The sequence below is a fragment of the Argopecten irradians genome, chromosome 2 (genome assembly GCF_041381155.1).
Source record: "Argopecten irradians isolate NY chromosome 2, Ai_NY, whole genome shotgun sequence".
Taxonomy (NCBI): Eukaryota; Metazoa; Mollusca; class Bivalvia; order Pectinida; family Pectinidae; genus Argopecten; species Argopecten irradians.
Window position 1 is genome coordinate 13,653,081 of NC_091135.1, and position 13,156 is coordinate 13,666,236.

Consider the following 13,156-nt stretch of genomic DNA (forward strand, 5'->3'; position numbering starts at 1 on the left):
AACACTATATTACTCGGAGTGGGATATCCTTGACCGGACTGTATTCTTAGTTTTCTTTCTTTCCGTCAAACTAAAGCAAGATATCAGATAAACAAGAGGAAAACGTACTATGATTATCAAACGATTTTTCGATGGCAATTCTATCTCGTTTTTTAGGTCATCTGACCCGAAGGGTCAGGATGACCTATAGTCGTCATGTTTCGTCCGTCGTCGCACTTGCGCCGTCCGCCGTTGCGTTAATTTTTTCACATTTTGAACTTCTTCTCAAGTTCTACCGGTGCGATTTGGCTGAAACTTGCATGAAATGATCCTGACATGGTCCCGACCACAAAGTGTTGTTATTTTTCGAGTCGATTCGAAATCCAAGATGGCCGCCACAGCCGCCATCTTGAAAACACATTTTGAAGCTTCTTCTCAAGTTCTACCGGTGGGATTTGGCTGAAACTTGCATGAAATGATCCTGACATGGTCCCGACAAAGTGTTGTTATTTTTCGAGTCGATCCGAAATCCAAGATGGCCGCCACAGCCGCCATCTTGAAAACACATTTTGAACTTCTTCTCAAGTTCTACCGGTGGGATTTCGCTGAAACTTGCATGAAATGATCCTGACATGGTCCCGACAAAGTGTTGTTATTTTTCGGATCGATCTGAAATCCAAGATGGCCGCCACAACCGCCATCTTGAAAATACATTTTGAACTTCTTCTCAAGTTCTACCGGTGCGATTTGGCTGAAACTTGCATAAAATGATCCTGACATGGTCCCGACAAAGTGTTGTTATTTTTCGGGTCGATCCGAAATCCAAGATGGCCGCCACCTTGAAAATACATTTTTAACTTCTTCTCAAGTTCTACCGGTGCAATTTGACTGAAACTTGCATGAAATGATCCTGACATGGTCCCGACAAAGTGTTGTTATTTTTCGGGTCGATCCGAAATCCAAGATGGCTACCATGCATGTAGCTGCGATGACGTAGCTCTGAACGACGGACGGAAGATTTTGACAGATGGTCGTCGTCAGAGCTACGATTCCGTCCCATTGACCGTAGTGTTGCAAAACATCCAGCGGTGAAAATGTTGCATTTCACGTGTGTCATGTAATTTTGTAATTAAATTCAACGATATCAAACATTTTAAACATAAAATGATTATTTATTTACCCACCTCCATGTCTAAATTATGTTTTAAAGAATTTTTGAATGGCTCACATCTCCGACACGGCTCACTTGGCCGCCATGATGCTTCTCGTTAGAAACTCTCGCGCTCAAAATATGGCAACTAGTACCATATATGGAATGACCTACAAATTTTCACTACGAAAGAAATATAATGTCACAACGTTTTTAACATGAATTTTAACAATTCTTTTTCGCTAAATTCTGAATAATACTTACATTTGTTCAGTTCCACCATGTTTATTCTGAGTTTGTTGGCTTTTTAAAAACTTTTAAACATATTTTACCTGTTGAGTAAATCAAACATGGCGGCGTATTTGAACAGAAATATACATGTGCTGTGTTTGCCTTGGATTTTACTACTAATAGTTGATGAAACATAATAATCGAAAGGTTTGTGAATTGAATATTGATCACAGTTGTCAGAACAATACAGTTACATAAGGATAATACCCGAAAAATATAATTTTATCAGTCTCAAAGTGCGCATGTGGATCACAGCGGGGCTTGCAACACTAGCGGCAACGGGGTGGAAATTCATACCCTGCCGGGAACCGGAGTGGAGGCAGGGTATGATTATTCGTTCTAGCTACCATGACACTATGTCTAATTTAATTTCCTACATGTAAAGGCCCTTGGGCCTCTTGTTAGAAATAAAATTTGTTGAAAGAAATTGAAAATGATCCTGACATGGTCCTGACAAAGTAACACCATCAATTTACCATTGCCAAGGTAGTCAGATGACCGTCAAGGCCCTTTGGGCCTCTTGTTAATGTTGCAATCGTTTAATCGTTTAAGCTTTATCTATAATTCATACCATAAACAAAATTTGATTTATATAGCTTATAACCTATTATAGTATATATACAGTTGCATTTACTAAATATATAAAAAGCAATGTATATTAGTTAATTAAAACTAATTCCTGCCCAGCAAGCAAGATATATGATAATGTGTGTCACAAATATGCACAGTTGATATGTATATAATAACACTTTAAATACTACACACAGTCAAATCAAACGCTTCACCAAGCATGCCCTAAAACTCCTGATCACCTCAGTAAAGTGTAAGAGCCTTCATACCAGAAAATTAAATCCCTGTTATCGAATTAATTCTGAACGTAAATAGATCCATATACAATTGTACGACTGAACATAGACTTATGTACCCACTAGAGTTTTACCCCAAAGTGGCCTTGACACTTCGTCTGACAACGCTGTGTGGCCATTATGCTCTGGTCGTACGTGTAGACTATGCAAGCTTGTTACCTTTCAATATTTGGTCGATAGTTTTGTTATTTCCATTATGTATTGGGATATATGTCGTTAAATTTTAATGTCTTGGTCTTTCAGGTTAATCGATGGCTAAACAATCATGGAATTCAAACAGAACCGTGACTAGTGAAACCGAACAATGAAAGTGACAAACATTTACATCCAGTATTTCATGGAGTGTACTATAACACTTACCAAAAACGTGAATGTTCTGAATATGGATTATTTGGAATGTTGATTCACAAGCCATTATCTGGGTACATGACTGATTAAAACACGTGTACAGTGTAAAGACTTAAGGAGATCAAAGACTAAGGTGTTAACGTTCTTAATGGAATCAAACTACAACTAAAGGGAAATATGCTCACCAATGACGTATCAAGTGATATAGAGAAGATCATTAAGGTAAGATAAGCATATTGTTATACTAATAGGATATAACAATAAGAATTACATAATCGTATTCGTGAATAAGTTATTACATAAAATATAAAAGTATTCGTTTATAATGCAATAATTATAATGTAATCGTTTAACACTTTGGAAATTGGTGTTTATATGCATGTACTATAATACTAGGCATGTACTAAATAATACATATATGATATTGAATTAGTGTTCATTTGATATGGGATGTTATGAAATGAGTTTAAAAGTTCTTATTTTTGCGCGCCTTGGTGAGCAAAAATTACAACTTAATATACTTTTTATCACATAATTACACCAACCCACATTTTAACGTCAAAATGCGTTGCAAAAATTAATCGGAGGCCGCCATTTTGTCACGACGTCCTCGAATTATGACGTCACGCCATTGTTTCCTGTCATGTAATGACATCAGAATGTATTTCCAGTCAATCAACAATGGTCCAGGTTATAGCATACTAGTGTCATATGCAATAATATTACATTGGTAAAGTCACTGGATATCAGGCGGATTATGTGATAAAACGTCATGTAAAAAGTCTATATATACATGCACATTACAGTAAGCAGATAGCATGTGCAAAAAGGTAATCTTGTGCAATAAGTGTGCAATATTGTACTGTAATAAGAAATCGTTAATAACGAGTAAATCTAGCGTATATAGTAAAGAGTTATCATCTACAATAAAAAAAAGAAAACGTGGACAGTAAAAGGAGTAGAAAATATAGGGTGTTCAAATATAGTAAAATCGTGATGAAACGTGATACTAGCTAACATTTAGCAATTAAAATCAAATTATGGCGCATAGGTATGGTTTGCTAGATGGTAAAAAGAAACTAATAAACAATATTAATGTTATAAGTCAATGTCTTATGAGATGGCATAGGTTATTCAAATGGGGACCTACTCAAGGCTAAATGGATATTCATTAAAATCCATGATTGTATCCAGTATTGGGACAGTAAACAACACATGTATCGTAAATCTACCTTTAACACCATACATTACACAGTCATAAACAATTGAATCATCATCTTAAAGGTATTACGACTAGATTGTGCATCGAGTATCGACAAATAAAAATCGATATTTCATATAAAAAAGGCATGCATTTTGTTCTTTTGTACAAATCTATTTAAATAGAGGATCTTACACTCGTGACTATGTGATATGGAGTTTATCAAAAGAGTTCAATAATTCAATATGCCACGAGCCTTTAGGCGAGTGGAATATCCGATTATTTAACGAGTTTGATAAATTTCATATCACATAGTCAAGAGTGTAAGATTCTATTTATCACATAACTTTCAACAATAGAAATAAAAGTAAACAAAAATGGATTTCGTCTCTATATAAAATAGTAGAATTCCGGCTCGGGTGTAACGTTTCCGTCTACTGAGACAATCATGCGACGTCATATATAGATTATGACGTCAAAACTGCTTCTGACGTCACAATAGTGTTATTATACATATGTCTTACGATATTAATGCCATGGCAGTATGACATAGCTGGACAGGCCAGTTATGTGATAAATGTAAATATTGTTTAGTGCGTTGTACCTAATCAACCAACCGATATAAGTACAACATGTTGTTGTGTTGTTATAACATTATATACATACTAAATTATCACGACATTTATTTATCAGTATATCCTAATCGTTATATCTGACAGTGCAACCATTGGATACAATATCTGTATGTAATACAAAATATGTTATTCCATAAAAGTATGCATAAATATTCATGTGTACTCAACGACACATATGTACTAATAAACAGTAATGTAATGTTTATGTCATAGTGCATCCTCGGTCCCAGGTGTACGTCCCACTATCTGGGACCATAGGCAGCATTTGCTGTGGTTTTTAAATATTCATAAAACTACTTACCAATGAACAAGCGTGTTCAAGTTATCAGTGCCCTTTTGTAAGTCGAGTTGATCACTTATCTACTTATCAATAATTCACTGCACGCGTAACTCGTCCAATTGACTATATGAGATGTGGTCACACGATCAACTAGACCATGCTCAAAGCACGTGTTATGTGTTCAATTATTGCTTTTAAGTCCGGGTAAGTTTTTAAACGATTAAACTAATTGATACTTCCACTAATACACAGTTATTGATATGTATCAATAACTGTCACTATTGATAAACAGGCTTTTGAGTGTATCGATATAATGACACCTCTACACATGAATATGTAATACTGGGTCACATATATACAGAGTTCGTCCTTATATAAATAGTCAAGTACCTGTGTATCAAGTGAAAAACTATATGATATCGGTCTGAAAATGCACTCAATCATGACACAGGTATGTCAGCCTTCACGTGCATAAAGACAGGACAGTGCTCTGGGTAGCAGACGACTATTTTGAGCTGAGAAACAAGTATATCTTATCAAACATATATCATAAACAAACGTAAACAATGCACATAATTAACAAAACTGAATTTAAAAGTAATCCCAAATGTAAAGTTATGTAGAAGTCGCGATAGCATTAAATGTATTACAAATTGTAAAGAACGTTCATATGTTGTATATATCATCTACGTCCTTGAAATATATAAACAAAGTGTACCAAATCATACCGAGAGTATGTTTTGAAACACGAAATTTGAATGCAACCGTCTGGTTTTTAACGGAGCCAATCAAATGATCAGGATTTCGGTAATGAATTATTCATTTACCATGGTACAAATGTGGCCTATGGTCCCAGGGGTTAGTAAACGATAGTGCAACGAACACCTAGGACCGAGGATGGTCATGATGCATAATCATGTATTTCGTTTCTTTGATAAGCTATATGTATATTAGTTTTCAACACATCATTTTTTATATCATTTTTCCAGATGTCACACAATTTGCAATCATTTCATATCTAAATATCTTATTTCAATAAACAATAAAACCACATTCAGTTATAGAAGAGGAGGTAGTTATCAACAATTAAATCAGACAAAAGCGTAGGCCCATTCAGTCAAACTTGTCTATAAAGACAACCTAGAGGACAAGGGAAAATCGGTCTCTATAGCCAAATGATCTTAATATACAGGCAAATTGTTTTATAAATGGTCATGTGGGACCCCCAATTAAATGTTCTTAATACGCAGGTGGTCATTATAAAGATACATATTATCTTCCGTATCTTTTAAAGTAAGGGAAGGAATATCATACTGTATATAGGTTTCGCCATTAAAATGACGATATCTCTTTAGGATGATATCTGTATGCCGAAATGCACCAGTTCTTTAAATGGTTTTGTTTGTTTGTTTGTTTGATTGATTAATTTAACGTCCTATTAACAGCTACGGTCATGTAAGAACGGCCTTCCATGTATGCAGTGCGTTGCGTGTATGTTGTGCGAGGTGCTAGTTTTGGGAGACTGCGGTATATTCATGTAGTGTCTTCTTGTATAGTGGAACTACTGTTGCCCTTATTATAGTGCTATATCACTGAAGTATGCCGCCGAAGACACCAAGCAACACACCCCACCCGGTCACATTATACTGACAACAGGCGAACCAGTCGTCCCACTTCCTGTATGCTGAGCGATAAGCAGGAGCAGAAACTACCACTTTTATAGACTTTGGTGTGTCTCGGCCACGGGACAGAACCCAAAGCCTTCCTCACGGGGGCCAACGCTCAACTCAAGGCCAAAAGTGAGGCGGTGCAAAGGGAGGCGTTAGGAATGACTAAGTCAGTTAGGAAGAAAAGAAAAGATAAGATCCTAAATTTAGTCGCCTTTTACGATCACGCAATAGAGGCAGCAGGTACAATTCTATATAACGCCCTACCTGCAGGGCTCTTTAAAAGACTGTGCACGACAGACAGTTTTGTGTATTGGATAAGTGGTCACTTTTACAATAGAGAATCATAGATAATAAAAAGCACTAGGCAAAAATAACACATTGTATATCATGCGATAGAGCTATCAAATGTGATTTGATATAACAGAGGGAAGGAAGCCTGTAGAAAATATTTTTAAAAGTACATAATACCAGTCAATAAAAACGCATATGTACATTATCCATACCAATTTACTGTATGTTAGGAGAAGTACGTTAATAAAATAAAATTGAAACCCTTCCGCACCCGTAGGTATAAGTATTAAGTTACATATATCACCAATACAAAATGGTATCTAAAGTTTTATATAACGTTCTGGTTTAGTTTTTGAAAAAAAATGTCAATTAGCCTGGTCAGTACCTGGTAAGAAACCCATCCGTGCTGAGCACCTTAATATATTCCACATAGAACAAATATTTTATTACCAAACAACACCTGTTGACACAACTTGATCTAAAGTACCTCAGGAAAGTGATTCGGATACACCAAAGGAGAGGGTTATTATATTTCTAGTGAATTGTAAATACGTTTTGTCAGTGTTTCGTATTCATACAAATTGGGTCAAGTGGTGGGGAAGAGAGTCGCAATTATTGGGAAGATCATCTAAGTGAGAATACCACATTGACAAACAGTACATACTTTACCTTAAAAATGTTTTGTTTATCTAGACATTTTATAAACTTATCTATCGATCGATACATTGCCATTGATAGCGTGCACCTTTGCTAATTTCTTCCAAACTTCAAAATAAGATCCGTATTAGAATCAAGTTTATGCAATAAGAAAGCTAGAATATTGAAGATATTTGCTTACTCTTTAGTTGAAAAGTTGAAACATATTTCCGAAAATTGTTCGTTGCTTCAGTTGTTAAAAACAAATAGCATTGAGAGTATTAAAGCAGTTTAATACTGTATCAGTGATATTTTCATTTGAAGTGCAAGAAAAATTTTATGCAAAGAGTGAAGAAAATCGTAAATTTTATGCAAAGAGTGAAGAAAATCGTTGTATCTACATTTTGTTTTCAGAAATTCGATATCGTACAAAATAGAAAAATAATAATATCACTTGCATTGCATCACTTGATTTTTTCTCGTGATAATGGAACCTTAAAACATCGTGATGTAGGGAATACATTTTCATGGTTTTTTGTTTGTTTTGTTTTGTTTTATATAGATTTGGCTTTTTTTGAAAACTGTATGTTGACAAAGAAAAGATTTCTCCAAATTCAATTTTAACAGATATCCCACACAGTCATAGTTAACGGACTCTCTGGTCCCGATGACCTTCTACATTTTGTAGATATATTTGTAATCTGAACCTAATTGCTCGGGTGTATAAAAACATTTTTTTCATATAAACCACTTAATTGCGTAATCGATACTTACACGATCAGTACATGGGGTATATAAAAGTGAGGTATTTTTAGAATACATAAGTAGCTATATAAATAGGTATGACCTTCGGTAAGGCTATTAAAAAGACATAATGTATATAAATCGTTCTGAGATTAAAAGACTGAATTCTCTTTTATTCACAGTTATATATAGAACAAATTGACACGTTCAAAGCCCGTTTTGTTGCTGTTTATTAGGTTTTTATTAGATTCACGTTCTCAAAAATTATCTTGAGAGACCATTACTGTACATATGTCTCACAATACATGATGTTAGTATAATGAGGTTTATTTTGAAAAAAAAACCCGCTGTCTGTATTATTCTGTGTCAGTGATAGAGCATTCAATGAACGATTATTTTTTTGAGTTTCATTCAAATTAATGTATAACAAAGTTTACAGAACGAACTAAAGCGCGAGTTACAAATGCAACTCTTGATAACATACAGTTATCGATATCTGGAATATGACTCTAACACTCATGTCCATCTCTCTAAACACAAACAGCAAATGCTTCCAACTGTTTATGTATGGACAAAATAATGAATTAAACATGTATCAACAGACAGGCGCGTGACATACAATTATCATCTTAGCGGGATCGTAAGGAGTATAAAGATTGTCACGGGTCACACTAGTATAGATTCACACGAAGTATAGACCGATATCATGGTTCACACGGGCCGTTTGATAGTTCGATATGGTCATGGGTATGACTGGCTAGACCCTAAGACAATACATGGCACCGAGTCAAAAGCAACGACCTGGTAACTCGATATTAAATATCTACTAATCACATGGTCCTATCTATTAGATTGTTACGACAATTACACTCGTGTGGCACTTCGTAAGGTCCGCATACATTCATATATCAGTATGTGTTAAACAGGCTATGGGACACTTTTACAAGAATGTCTTTGGAGAACATGGTATATACCTAATAGGATGTAATTTTCAACAGACTGTGACTAGATATGTGAAAGTAATTTAAACAAAGGCGGGTAAATGTTTAAAGAAACTTTGACGAAACTGATAATATCGACTGTTGAAATATATATTCATCACAATACCTCACCGATATATTTTTCTTTAAAAATTATGCTTGCATCGATCCAGTCCCTTAAATACACTGTAATCACGAAGTTCAATTTTCCAGAAGTAAATTTCATGTTTGAGTCGACATTTGGAATTTAAATAATCCATCTAACTACAGACTAACAGTTCTTTTCATTTTTGTATTTTCAGACACAACCGGTAGTGGTTAGTCCGCCAGGAGACGATTATGTTGGTCGTGGAGAACTTCCAGGGAAACTCTCGGCCTTCGAGAAACTTATCCGTCATGCCATCTCCAGGTTTTCTATGGATCGTGTCTATGACCTACTCCGAATAGTGACGACGGAATTACGAACTCAAACAGCAGCACAAGAGGCGGCAGCTGCTGCGGCTGCGCTAGCGGAGGCTGCCGCAACAAAAGAAGAGGATGAAGAAACAATAGATCATCATGGAAATGACTCGGAGAAAGGCAAAGCGGACGGAAGTGAAAATGAAGATGGAAGCGAAGGTGCTTCAGAAAAGGACGTCGATAATAAAAGCGTAAAAAGTGACAAGTCAAATAAAAGTTCAGACCGTGCCTCCGTGAAGTCGTCAAAAAGTAGTGATAGCTCTAACGAGAAAACTGAGCATGTTTCTTCCAAAGCCAAACAAGTAACTAAAACTGTGAACATTACTTCTCTTAAACAGGTTCGTGAGATCATTAAAGGACTAGAAGTGATTGAGGCAGGAGGTGGAAAACTGACGGATAGGCAAATTGTGGCTTTGCGGCACTATGCAACGTTTGCAAAGGATGTGGCATATTTACGTGAGTCAAAGACTTACTTCTATGATAACGTTTACCAATCTCTACTCCAAGACTTCTATGATCCAAATGAACCGACCGAATCACAGAGTAGTGACAGCCCAACAGACAACGACAAAAACAATACATCCACGGATTCTTCTACTGTGGCAGGAACACGGAAAAATAAAAAAGTGAAAAATTCCAATCGTCTTCCAAAAACTAATCAAAGGAAACCAGAGGCTACGAAAGAAAATAACAGGAAACGAATACAAAACGTTGTTAGTGAGTTGGAAGAAACAATGTCTAAATGGACAGGACTATTGGAGGAAGATGATCAGAAATTAGAATATTTTGACCAGGACAGTCACCATGAGGTCGTACATTATTTACATTCTGCTCCATTCGAACTTGTGTTCCGAGTTGTTCCCGATGTGTTTATAAAATGTTATCGAGCACTCGATTTGTCCAGAGAATGGATCAAAATTGCAGAAATGATTTACAAAGGCAGACTTCCTCTTCGTCGCAAGATAACTCAAGACGAAGATGTAACAGCACCTGCTGATGCGGAAGAACAGAAAGAAGACACCCGAGAAACGGAGGAAGCCGAACGAAAAATGAGGGAGGCTACCACAAAAACTTATAACAACCACATGGCAAAAATAAAGGCAAGGATTGTCAATGTTACAGAGTTACTTCAATCCCACGACAATCAAATGACAGAACTGACCAAGGAAATGCAGACATTGAAGGCTAGGGAAGATAGGGTTGATAAACTCAATGCAAACTTCGAAAAAGCTGATAGTAAACTTCAAACTGCACAGAAGGAGTTCTCAAAATATCTCAACGAAAGACAGAAGACAATTGATGAAATTGCGGGAATACCACCTGGTAGCTTGCAGCATTCAGAACTGTCTAAAAGGGCAGAAACACTTGATAAGGAACTTACTAAACGACAAATCGAACTAGGTTTGTTAGAATATCAGAAATCTGTTGTTCAGGAAGATTTTCTATTAGAGCTAGAATTGAGGCCAAATTTTATTCATTTTGTCGGTGATGTCGAGGGGAAAATCGCAGACATTAAGACAGATGCCAAACAGAAGAAGACTGAGAAAGAAAAACTTGAGAAGCAGTTAACATCGATGATGTCTAACACAGATAAGGTTAAGGCCGTCATGGCTGAATATCTTGGCCGTGAACCAAACGATGCGGACATGGAGATTGCCGTACGACTAGCGGGTGCAGGAGAAGCAGACGATCAAGACGGTGAAGAAGAAGAATCTAAGAAAAACGGCGAAATATCGGACGATGATGAAACCGATTACTGGCAGAAAGAAACAAAGAATTACGATTCCGATGGAAGTGTGGGGTTAGAATCCGATCAAAGTTTCGTTTCAGTGTCGGATGATGTAGATCTCACTGAATTTCTTCCGTCAAATGTTGTATTCGGTGAAGTATCGACTGCTGACAGAAAAATGGCGGGAAAGGCAAGGGGTTATAAAGGTACACCTAAAAGGAAGACATTGGTTCCGCAATCATCACAGCAGTTTTCAGATGCGATGCGTGTGCTATCCCCAAACAATAACTCATCGTCTCAACGAGTTTATTCTGGGCCGAAGAAACTAAAGCCACATTCTAAGGTATACAAACAGATGCACGGCACAAATTATAGACCATCATGATGTATTTGCATCTTAGTATTTGTTCTTAAAATTCCATGTGGATACCGCAAAACGTGGCATGTAGCAAATGTGGAAATGTGTTACCAAGTTCTACATATAGCAAGGATACGCTGGTATGTTCTCGGCTATTGTGGAATACTGTGACGATGAATAGATTTACGAAGTAAGTTAGTTGTTATGTGCAGTTCAGTAGCCACTTCTTCAGGTGGCATTGCGGAACATCAACCGATGTTGGAGAGAATCACTTGGAAGTAAATTCTCCATGCATGAAAATTGTGAGATAACGTCGTCCTTTACAGTAAAGTCTGAAAACGACGTCCATATCTTAGCATAGACAGTTAAAATTATTCTGTATACAGACGACATAGTTGAGTGGATTGTACGAGATGAACCAGAACTACATATATGTATCAAGACAATAAAGAAGACAAGGTATAACGATACATAAGCAAACAATTGCAGATGCGTAATGAATCAATATATGAATAGTACTAGTTCATCAATTTATGTTTGATTATTTTTAATGTTGTATGAGAGAGGAATTTGGTTCACATGCTAATGTGTTCATGTTTAATTCCATTCGGTTAATTTTCTACTTGTGAATTTTAGTAAATTAAATGTTGTTTCGGCGTGCGTGATTGGCTAGTATACTGAATAACAATGTTTTATGGAAAGACAATTCACATTCTCAAATCCTTCCATGGTAGTTAATTGGAATATAAATATTAAGTGCTTTTAATCAGTAAAACGCCACTAAGGTTTCATTGAATGGAAAATCAGTTTCATAAGACAATTTCTAACATGTGTTCCTTATACGAGACAAAACTAAACGCCACCTAACGTTTTATTGTAACATATCGTTCAGTTTTTTTCCCGTTCTAAGACAATAAACCTTAACGATCGCAATTTATTAGTCAGGAATCATGTTTTACCTAACATATGCTGCTAAAAAACCCAAAGATTGTAAGAAATACACTCATTGTACGTCCTTGACTGCCATTAACCTGCTAAACTGTCTGTATAAGACATTCTCATTCCAAAGTGGGATTGTAAGAAATACACTCATTGTACGTCCTTGACTGCCATTAACCTGCTAAACTGTCTGTATAAGACATTCTCATTCCAAAGTGATATTAAAGCACACCAACCATCAAACATCGGTCAAAGTACCGTCATAGTATATGGGTACGCAAAAATGTTCATTGAACAGCAAATGAAGACAAAGCCACGTGGTCCGGAAGAGAAAGCGGTCACAGCTTCATTGATGCCAACGCAAATATCGATCATATATAGCGTGAACGTTGTAGAAATCTACAAAGGAACCAGATTAAAATCTTCAAATATGGGGGTAACATGCAGGGCACAATTGTCTTTTTTCTACAAAAACTAGGATACATCTTGAAATGATTTTTTGCTACCATCCTGGTACTTATATCACTTTATATACAGTATGTACAGTCAACTGGAAGTGGTGTGTAACACTTGTAACAATTAAAGGCCATTTCGTCAACC

General features: G+C 36.3%; 1 protein-coding gene across 2 annotated transcripts; it reads left to right on the forward strand.

Moving 5' to 3' along the window:
* Positions 1-2,378: 2,378 nt before the first annotated feature.
* On the forward strand, positions 2,379-13,044 carry LOC138314525 (enolase-phosphatase E1-like). Of its 2 annotated transcripts, none has more exons than XM_069254903.1 (2): positions 2,379-2,856; positions 9,374-13,043. In XM_069254903.1, the coding sequence occupies exons 1-2, from the start codon at positions 2,812-2,814 to the stop codon at positions 11,642-11,644; spliced, it is 2,316 nt and encodes a 771-aa protein (XP_069111004.1). In that variant the 5' UTR covers positions 2,379-2,811; the 3' UTR covers positions 11,645-13,043. The 2 variants fall into 2 exon arrangements, with proteins under 2 accessions (XP_069111004.1, XP_069111005.1); XM_069254904.1 differs by lacking the exon at positions 2,379-2,856 and adding an exon at positions 8,947-9,057 and having other exon boundaries at positions 9,374-13,044.
* Positions 13,045-13,156: the final 112 nt, after the last annotated feature.

Coding starts and splice junctions, on each gene's coding strand:
- LOC138314525 (XM_069254903.1), top strand. CDS start 2,812: ATGCTCACCAATGACGTATCAAGTGATATAGAGAAGATCATTAAG. Junction 2,857..9,373: donor ATATAGAGAAGATCATTAAG/GTAAGATAAGCA, acceptor TTGTATTTTCAG/ACACAACCGGTAGTGGTTAG.